Raw genomic sequence first — 9848 nt, 5'->3', positions numbered from 1 at the left:
TCTCTAAAGTAGGGAGCTTAAAAGGGGGGCTGTTCTCCTTTTCCCAGGTTGGGCCCTCCTGGGAGGTCAGATGTCACGGTGCTGGGTCTATGTATTCTGAAGCCATCTGAACACTTGGTCTGCCACTTACCAGCTGTGATGCCTCGGGCAAGTCACTCAATCTCCTTCTGTGCTTCCATTTTCTCTACCATAAAGTGGGGTGATGATAGCACCTTCCTCACAGGACTGTTGTAAGGATTAAATCAGATCACATATGAAGAACTTAACAGTGTCCAATGAAGGGGCACCTGGCTGGTTCAGTCGTAAAGCATGGGGCTCTTGATCTTGGGGCCATAGGTTCAAGCCCCATGTTGGGAATAGAACTTACTTAGGAAACAAAACAAACAAAACAAAAGCAAAACACAGTGCCCCATACACAGTGAGGACTAGAAGAAGGCAGGCCCCAAAATGAGTGACAGCTTAGTATCTAGAGCTGCGATTGCTGGAGAAGTAGCTGTTCCCTGGAGAGCCTTGAGAGAGATTAGGGAAGAGGTAACAACAAGGCCTGGTGGCAGCTGGGGCTGCGGTGGCAGCAATGGGGAGGTGGGGGTGTCAGGTCTGGGTGGCAGCTGGGAAATGGTCTGAGAAGAGTTAGCAGTGTCATTGCTCAACCTGGCCGGTGGGGCTCATACTTCCTGTTTTCAGTGTCTGTGAGCCCTGATGCTGGAACAGCTCATGTTGGAACAAGATCTTTCTTGGCCCCTGGATGGGTGGGGGAGACACACAGAGGCTGAAAAGCAACTCAGCCTGGGCTGGGCCCCTTAGCTTCACATCATGCCTTTTCTTTCTGGAAAGTTCCAGCTCCCAAAAAACCCACTAATGCAGTCCTGGGGTGGAAGAGTAGAGGGGGTTCCCACTCGGTTCTATGAGAATTTACATAGTTTGGTAATAACAGCCATCGTGTCTTTGTCTTTACTAGCTTCCAGGATTTGTGAACTCATGCATCCTTATAACAGTCCTAGGAGGTAAATATTATTATCTCTTTTTTACAGATGGGGAAACTGGGGCACAGAGACATTACAAGTCTTTCCCAAGGCACACAGCTAGTGTCAGAACCAGGATTCTAGTCCAGACCACCTGACTCTGAAAGCCATGCTGTGAACCATTGTATCACAATAAATAAGATAACATGTTAGATTATAGGGATGAAATGCAGAATACTCTGGATCCCTGCCCTCCAGGGGCCCATGGTCTAGGGAACCTCTGAACAGGAAGGACTTGCACTCTCAAACTCCACTCAGGAAACTGACTATTCATGCAAAGAACACATACTGACTGTATCTTGAATTTACTTGGCCCTTCACATATTCTGGCCAGTTGTCCCCAAAGGATCTCAACCAGGAGTGCTTATCAGAACCACCTGAGGATCTTCTGTAAATTCACAAGCCCTGGCACCAGCCCCGACCTGAATCACCCACAGTCTCTATGGGTGGGGCATCAGCATGCATATATTTTTTAAAAAGGTTATCAGGTGACTTGTTAAGAAACACTGTCCAAACCCAATAACATAGCTTGGAAACTCCAGCATTTTAACATCCAGCTGTATCTCCCCATTTGCCTTCTTTCTTTTTTTTATTTTTTTAAGATTTTCTTTATTTACTTGACAAAGAGAGAGCGGAGCACACAAGCAGGGGGGAGCAATAGTGGGAGAGAGAGAAGCAGACCCCGTTGAGTAAGGAGCCCAATAAGGGATGCGGGACTCAATCCCAGGGCCCTGGAATCATGACCAGAGCCAAAGGCAAATGCTCAACGACTGAGCCGTCCAGGCACCACTTGCTGCCTGCCTTCTACACCCTAGTTCTTCAGAAACCTATGTTTGATTCAAAATGTGTGGTCACCTCCATTAGGATGACACCTAGCTTTAGATTCCGAGTCCCCTAATATTAGGGATCATAGTGACTGGTCATGAGCTCCATCAACACACTAAGGAAACTTAGTACCAGCTCCTCATACAGATGATGGGAAATTGTTTTCTGTTCCCAGAATGCCACACTCAAGCTGGGCTGGGTTTGGGATCAGCAATTTTCACTCATGCAGATATTCTCCTTGGTTGAGGTCAGCCCCAGGATTGTTATGGGCAGAGTGAAGAGAATATGGCAGGACTTATCCTAGAGGATCACTGTGTACAGCTGTACAAGATGTGCACTGTACAAAGGCATCAGGCTAAGGAGGGAATTCATGGTTGTTATGTAGCCCACACACCAGGCTGTACCTTATGTGCTATGGAGAATCTACTCTACAACTCTTCTAGCCTCTATTCCCAAAGCCCCACTAAGTACAGAGATTCAGCCCCCAAGAAACTCTAGGGTACACACTACCATCATTATTTTCCACTTTTTATGCTCCCCAACTCCTCCCATACAAGTACCAAGAAAAAACCAAAGTCTTCAGAAAAATCACATTTTATTGACCTTTATTAAAATTACAAAAATAGATATAAATAAAAATAGTAGAATATAATTATTAAATATTCAGTGTATAGGAGTGGGCCTCACCTCACCCAGTGAGGATTGGATAAACTCAGACAAAAGGTCAGAAGGGATAACTGGCCAAGAAAGAACATCTATGTAAAAGTGAAACTGAAAATTTACTGCTGGTCACAGGCATCCCCCAGAACAATACATTCATGGGCATGATCACATGACAGACCCAAGAGGCCCTAGGAGTGGCCCAGGACCTCTCCAGACAGACCCTTCTATGTGTCATCATAGTCCATTCAGTTTAGGGAAATAGACTTGCAGTCACACACAGGGACACCAGCTGTTACACTGACAGTCTGTGCACAAGTGTGCACACATATACACCCATATATAATATTTCCTGATACGTTCATGGAATGTCAGAGCCCTTCCCTCAAGTCATTATTGTCTCCACTCCCCAAGCCACTGTTCCACAATGACCAATCTCCCTCAAGAGACCTCGGTTCTTTTTGGCTTCCTAATTGAGAAATTATTTGTTTCCCAACAGTGGGCCTCATGAATGCCTGCTGTTGGGGGTTCTGGCTCTCCTTCTACCCATGCACAGGAAATGGCATTTTTTCTCTCCAGGAGGCTTCAGTTCAGAAAAAGACAAACAACTGGTCAACAACCGTCCTGGGTCAGGGCCATCCCTCCATCCTGGCCCCGGGGACTCTGGGCACTTAGCACCCAGGCCTGTAGCTGAGTGCCCCCCGGGGGGGGGCAGCACTCGTAAAAACCATCTCTGCGAGAGCCTGTCCTTCTCAGGTTCTCCCTTATATAGAGCCGAAGCAGACGCTTCTGCTGAAAAAATGACAGCCAGCATGGGAGTGGGTGGTACCCCTCGCTTCCCTTGGCTCCCTGGGGAGCCTCAGAGGGTTAGGCCATTCTGTTGCCTGGCGTGCATGTGGATCCAAGGCAGGAAGTGTGAGACCCTTGTGTAGACGCCTGGCTTGTCCTTCATGGCACAACCACTGCCCCAGCTCACAATCCCCGTCAGAGTCAGGCGGCCTTGGATAGAGCAGACCAGGGGGCCCCCAGAGTCTCCCTGTTAAGCCAAAGACACAGAAGGTGAGCCCTGGGAAAAGGGAGGAGGGAGCCATCTGATCCAATCACCCAGTCATGCCCGAGAGAGAGAGAAAAAGAATTTCTTAGAATCCCCAAGTCCTTAGTGGCTCCCCATTTCCTACCATATCAAGTTTAAAATCCTCCACTTGGCTTTCAAAGCCCTGCTATCTGCCACAACTCCATCTACACTCTCAGACCCTTTTCCTCACCATGCTGGAATATACCATGCTCAGGCTCATTTTTGTATCTTTCAACTGGAATGGTCTCCTTTCTTCCCTCTGCCTCCCCAAATTCTTCCAGTCACCTTCTCTCTAAAGCTTTCCCATTATAACCACCTCATTGGTACTAACCTCCAGCTCCCAAACACTGATCATTTACAATTCATATCATATCCTGAGCACTGAGTTGTATTACTTTCTAGTGTTTTCCTCTTTCTTATGGTCCTATTCCCTTCCCTTCTCCAGTCTGAAGTGCCTAGCACAGAGCCAGGCTCATGACAAACGTTTGGTAAATGCATAAGGATTAGTTTAAGACCTGAGCTCCTAATTCTGACTTCTTGGGGCTTTGGCTGGAGAGGGGCTCTCTGAAGCTGGCAGGGATAGGCCCAGGAGCCCAGGGGAGATTTGGGGGTTCCAGGAAGAGAGGATGGAACTCTCACCTGGCAGGAATCTGTTTCCCACTGTGGGTCAGCGGCACACAGCATTTTGGTGGTAACTTCGGAGCCATAGTAGTGTGGCTGCTGACACTCCTGGTGGGAAACCAGCTTCACAACAGTCATTTTTAGCTGCTCTGGATAGAGATAGTCAGCTAGATGGAGGAAACAAGGAGAAGTTTACTTTAAGATGCGTCTGTACAGCCTTCCCACAGGGACTCTCTGCCAGGGAAGGGACCAAAAAGTGTCCCTACCAGGGAAAGCCTTTATTCTTTCCCCCACAAATCTGAGCTTTACCCCATGTATACCCCCTCACCCCCCCATCTGTTTACCTTTATGGCCCATCACTCCCTAAACAGTGCTCCCACTCCCTCCCTGGACTATCTACTACCTCCACAGTGCTCCCATCTCTATCTCCACAGTCCTGTCTTGATCAAGTTGAGCTCACTTCCAGGTTATAACACTCCTCCAGGACCCTCTGAACCAGCCCCAAATGTCACTTACTGTCATTCTCTTTTCCAAAGCCAGCGATCTCACAGCTCATGCCAAAATTAGCATCTCCACGCACTGGAGGCAGGCAGATGGTTTGTATGGACCTGGATGGCTGTGCACACTGGCCCGTGTTGGAGCGGATCTTCAGCAGGGCTGGGGGAAGAGGGAAGCAGGGGAGGTCAGGGGGGAAGATCTCTACCTGGCCAGGTGGTCACCCTCGCTCCCCTCCAAATGCTGAAGGACTGGATGTCTATCCCTACATCATTTAGGGTCAGAGGCCATCCTGGAAAGTCTGCTGGCAACTTATTACCTGAGACAAGCCTCTCCTGTCCCATGCCTCAAGGGTTTTGTTCCAGCTGCTGACATGGGCCTTGGCCAGCCAGGGCTGGTCTATACAGATGTATGGGTGGCTGAGGCAGATGGGCCAAATCCAGTTCAATGCTCTAAGTTCCAGATCCTGGAACAGGCAGAGGTTGTATCCAACAAAAGAAGGGGCCTCCCCACCCATGTCACATGCTTACCGGGCCATTGCCATCTAGAGGAGGCTAAATGTTTGGAAATTCAAGGTTTCTGCAGAGGAACAGTAGGCCTCTCCCATATGTCCCTTTGCTGTATAAAGCAGGATCTCCAGTTCCCCTGCAACCTCAACCTCCCATTTGGGTCTCTTCTTGGACGCCTCTTCTTCCAACCATCATCATTATGGCAGATAAGGGCTTTCCACTCACCAATATCATTGTGGTGAGCAAGGCTGTCAGCATTGTAGTCTTCATGCAAGATGAGCTTCTCCACCTCAAACATCATCTCCCCAGGTGTCCCGGAGTTAAGCTTCGACCGACCCAGGTAGACAATGTAGTCCTCCTTCTTCGGGTTATTACTGTGGGAGGGGAGACTTGTCAGATAGTCAGATCGCATGAGATCTCATCTCGTCCCCTCCCCTCAAGGTGGCCTCAGAGCATGACTTGCACCCAAGGCCATGGACTGCACGGGAGGGGCCTAAGGGGGTACAATTTAAGTGGCATCCTTTGCTGGGAAGGAGAAGGAGATGCGTTTGGGGTAAGACAGGAGGGTCAGGGAGAAGAGATGGAGGACATACATGAAGCAGTGTGTGGCGCTGAGCACCCAGCAAGGACTGATGAGGCTGCCACCACACAGGTAGGTGACAGAGCCTCCGTGGTGCCTCCTGTAGATGGCGGCAAACCACGGCTGGTTCTCGATGGTGGTGAATTCTCCGCCAATAATCTTAAAGCGAGGCCTCAGAGCCTTCTGGCCACATTGAAACTCAGCTTTTTCTGGAGTGAGGGGATTTTTTCCTGGAGAAGAAAGAGAAAGATGTCTTGGGGAGCCAAGTAGGAGAATGTCTCTCTCTTGTCTTCTAACCTCCCAGTTTTTCAAGGCCAGGCAGAGTCCCTCCTTGACCCTCCTGTGATAGGATAAAAGGACATATGATCTTCCCTGCTGTCACAAACAGGTCAGTGACACTCACCAGAAGAGCATTCTGGCACCATGCACTCCCGGACAAGCTGCTTTAGGCCAACCTGCACATAGCACCAAGGCCTTCTACGGTTGTTTGGGTTCCTGGTAACACAGAAAGGTGGGGAGGGGTGTCATTCCAACCCAGAATACATCTCTTTCCCCTCCAGGGAAAAGTCAACCAGAGGCTTGCTTTCCTCAGGCTATGGACAGCACTCTGGAAACACAGGGGGTGGTAGCAAGGGATCCTGGGGGGCTGTGAGAGGGTCTTTGCTGCCACCCCTCACCTGCAGTAGTTGTGTTTGCCCAGGCCCAGCTGAAGGGCATCAGGTCTGAGGGCATGGTACTCTTTCAGAAGAACAGTGGCAGAGTTCCAGGCCAGGCAGGGCCGGCCTATGATGTCAGTGTCGGCCTTCCCTCGGTAAGAGTGACCATTCCCCTCAAAGCAGGTTTTCGTTGTATCTAGGGAAGAATGTGAGGATGAGAGATATTAGAAAGAAGAGGAAATTCAGACAGGCATTTTAGAGATCATGTCAGGCCTCACATGTTTTCAGGCCCAGCAGGAAATCCCAGAAAGGGTCTTCTTCCATCCCCGTCTCACATTTGTGTGCCGCCAGAGATGCATGAAAGAGGATGGGGCTGTGTTTGACTGTGTATCACACCCAGGGATGAAGACCCCCACTCCACCTCCAGCTCCGAACTCCCGTCTGCTCTCCCACCCCACCCATCTCTCCCTGCCCCCAAATCTCTGGTGCCGCCTCCTGCCCAGTTAGAGTCAGGATCCCCATACCTATCTCGCAGTGTTCCCCTTGGAATTTCTTTGGACAGTTGCATCGATGAATGTTGGAGAAGTACTTGTAGGACACACATGTTCCTCCATTCAGACAATGGCAGTTTGCTGGGGATCACAAAGGTGGTGAGGTAAGAAAGGAGCGTGGGAGGAGGCAAGGGGGAGCCAGCCCTGCAGCAGGGTCAGGGAGGGGCTGTCCCCTGAGGCTTTTCCAAGAGGTCTGTATAGTCAGATATTATGCAATGGGTGGATACTCACATGCACTAGACACTGGGTGAAGTTCATGGCTTCCCTGGAAGAGATGGAGGGGAGGGGAAAAGTTCAGCAAAGGTCCCGCACTCCTGGGACTCAAGGGAAAGGACAAACTGGCCCCAATCCCAAATCTCACCCTTTCCTCCGGCTCCCTCTCTCTTCACCTTGTTCATATCTAACTAGCCCTCACATGGAAGATCATAGGTTTCTAGCAGGGAGAAACGGATTGACTCAAGCACGCTTCACATACAGGGTGCAAGAAGGCGGGGGTGGGGCGGGGAACGACGTCTCTGCGGCTTCTTCCTCCCTTCCCTGAAAGTGCGAACTCTCTTAGTTCTCAGGATTCCCACTGTCACACCTGTCCTGTTTTCCCCAAGATGGTCTGGTCCCCGCCGTTGATGGAATCCAGAGGATTCCAGCTCCCTGTGCAGCCCCATCCTCCCCCCCACACACACACCCGAGTGCCACCCCCGGCGCTGCTCGGGATCCCGCAAGCCCCCTCGGCCCGCTATAGGTCAAAGCGGGAAAGCCACTTACTTCGGAGTCGCTCACCACTAGGGCACAGAGGAGCAGGCACGTCAGCAGGATTCTCATGGTGGCGAGGCTGGGGCTCTAGGCAGCGCCTCTGCAAGGGAGGGAGAAAGTCAGCTTGACACAGAAGCGGAGGAGCGAGAAAGTGGGCCGGCTGGGTTAGGGCAGTTCAGGGCAGGAATCCCTAGGTCTACTGCGGGGCGCACCGGCGATGGCCAGAGCCCCCAGGCCTGCCGTCTCTCCCCGCTGGGGGCTCAGGGGTCCGAGCACCCACAGAGGGTGCACACGCACCGCGAGCGGTGAGTCAGGCTCGGCCGCGGCCGAGCGGGGGCAGCCGGGGACCGCCGAGGCAGCGGGGGTTGGGGGAAGGGACGCCCGCAGGAGCAGCTCTGCGCAATTAGGGTGGCCCGCACTCACCGGTAGCTGCGGCAGGAGGGACACCGAGCAGGGACGGCGGGATGGGTTGACACTCTGACAATCCGCGAGGCTCTGGGGCTTCCAGTCGCCGCGCTGTGCTGCGGACCGGCTGCAGGGCTCTATATCAGGACCCGCCCCAGCCTGGCCCCGCCCCAGCCCGGGATCTCCCCAACGCTTCCCTTCCCTCAGCTTCCCTGGGGACTGGCGCGACCTGGACCCGTGGGCTTCCACAGCCTTGACCAAGATTGAGGGGCAGCGCGGTCCCCAGCGGAGGGGAAGAGCGAGGTCTGAACAGAGAGACCTAGAGGCATCTCAATTCCTCAACTCCTCCTCCCATTCACCTGGCTTGGGCCCCTCTCCAGGGCAGAGGCCTCCGAATCGCGCTACAGAGACTCCCCTCCAGCTCTGCTGACTCTTCCCAGATCCCCTAAATCAGCTCTTCTCCAGTCTTTCCACCTTTGGCCCCCAACCGCCTAAGAGAGTGATTCCAAACCGTGGGTATAGGGGCATAGTGTGCAGCTCCTAGAGCTAAGCCTCTTTCTCAACGTGAAAATGCACTTGGCAGGGGCACCTGGCTGGCTCAATCCGGGGAGCACGGGGGACTCTTCATCTCTGGATTGTGTGTTCCAGCCCCAGGTTGGGTATAAAAGATTACTTAAAAATAAAGTCCTTGAAAAGAAAGAAAGTGCACATGACACACGCTAGCTAACTCCAGCTGACAGGGTCTTCCAATACTAGCTCCCCAAAATTCACCAACATAACCAGTGGATAAGACAAAGTTGAGTTCATTGCTCACGGAGGTAAGGGCCTTTGGTAGTGGCTGGCAGGGGCAGCGTTTAGGCAGGATGGGATTTTACTGAGAATTTGCCAGTTTGGTTTAAGGGGGGTGTTTGAAAGTGACAGCTTGATAAGGATTGGCTATGGATCATGGTATAATATAGGATTGTGAGAACAAGTCTAAGGGCACAAACTATTGATGCTTTTTACTGAAGTGTTGATGGATATTCCAAAAAGCGCCTATAACAAGCAATCCCTTTATTTGCCTGGCCCAGAGTATAGGTAGTTAATAAAGACAAAATAATAGGAAAGCCTTGTTAACATAGGCAGTAAGCTGTGGAGGGGTAGGAAGTTCTGTTTTTGCATCTGAGGAGAGGAACTGAGGAACTGGAGAACAAGAATGAGATTTATTTTTCACTGTATGCCCTTTCGTGCTGTTTAAATTTTTTTGAAAGCTTACCTTTGTATCCCCCATTCCAAAAGTCTCATTATAGATCTTTAAAAAATGCATATGTATTCTAGACTTCATCCTAAAGCCTTGCTTCTAATAAGACAAAATAATTGTTTATCCAATAAGATTGGCCTCCAGGAAGACAGACCATGTGTAAAGGACTCCACCCGCTCTTCCTGCCTGAGGGCAAGCTCACAGAGCTGCATAGACACGCACAAGCACGTATTCCTCAGACACAGTTGAAGGAGCCCAGCAGGGACTTGGAAGCTCAGTCAACCCCATCCCTTTCCCCTAGTGTTGGGAATCAGGGCTTGGGGGAGGTCACTTCTTTCTACCCAGAAGGACTGTCCCCCCTAATGGGAGGAAAGGAGGTTGAGTCCCTGTAACTCACCAGGGCTCTAAAGCCAGGCCCAAGGCTTGGTCCCTTTTTCTACCTAGGCCTACAGCATTTTG

General features: G+C 51.1%; 1 protein-coding gene across 1 annotated transcript; it reads right to left on the bottom strand.

Annotated features, from left to right (window-relative positions):
- Nucleotides 1-2425: 2425 nt before the first annotated feature.
- On the bottom strand, nucleotides 2426-8295 carry PLAU (plasminogen activator, urokinase). Its single transcript, XM_047701602.1, has 11 exons — nucleotides 8168-8295; nucleotides 7757-7844; nucleotides 7226-7259; nucleotides 6968-7075; nucleotides 6465-6639; nucleotides 6191-6282; nucleotides 5801-6017; nucleotides 5433-5581; nucleotides 4720-4860; nucleotides 4222-4370; nucleotides 2426-3543 (listed from the first exon to the last, which is right to left on the bottom strand). Exons 2-11 carry the CDS (start codon nucleotides 7811-7813, stop codon nucleotides 3367-3369), a joined length of 1299 nt encoding a protein of 432 aa, XP_047557558.1. The 5' UTR covers nucleotides 7814-7844; nucleotides 8168-8295; the 3' UTR covers nucleotides 2426-3366.
- Nucleotides 8296-9848: the final 1553 nt, after the last annotated feature.

The sequence above is a fragment of the Lutra lutra genome, chromosome 14, assembly GCF_902655055.1.
Source record: "Lutra lutra chromosome 14, mLutLut1.2, whole genome shotgun sequence".
NCBI lineage: Eukaryota > Metazoa > Chordata > Mammalia > Carnivora > Mustelidae > Lutra > Lutra lutra.
The sequence above is the reverse complement of the archived record's forward strand: the minus strand, read 5'-3'. Positions and strand labels throughout refer to the sequence as shown.

Excerpts from the sequence above, each read along its gene's own strand:
- PLAU (XM_047701602.1), bottom strand. The coding sequence starts at position 7,813 with ATGAGAATCCTGCTGACGTGCCTGCTCCTCTGTGCCCTAGTGGTGAGC. Across the intron at positions 7,260-7,756 it reads TAGTGGTGAGCGACTCCGAA|GGAAGCCATGAACTTCACCC; the intron begins GTAAGTGGCTTT and ends CATCTCTTCCAG. Across the intron at positions 4,861-5,432 it reads TGCTCACCACAATGATATTG|CCCTGCTGAAGATCCGCTCC; the intron begins GTGAGTGGAAAG and ends CTCTTCCCCCAG.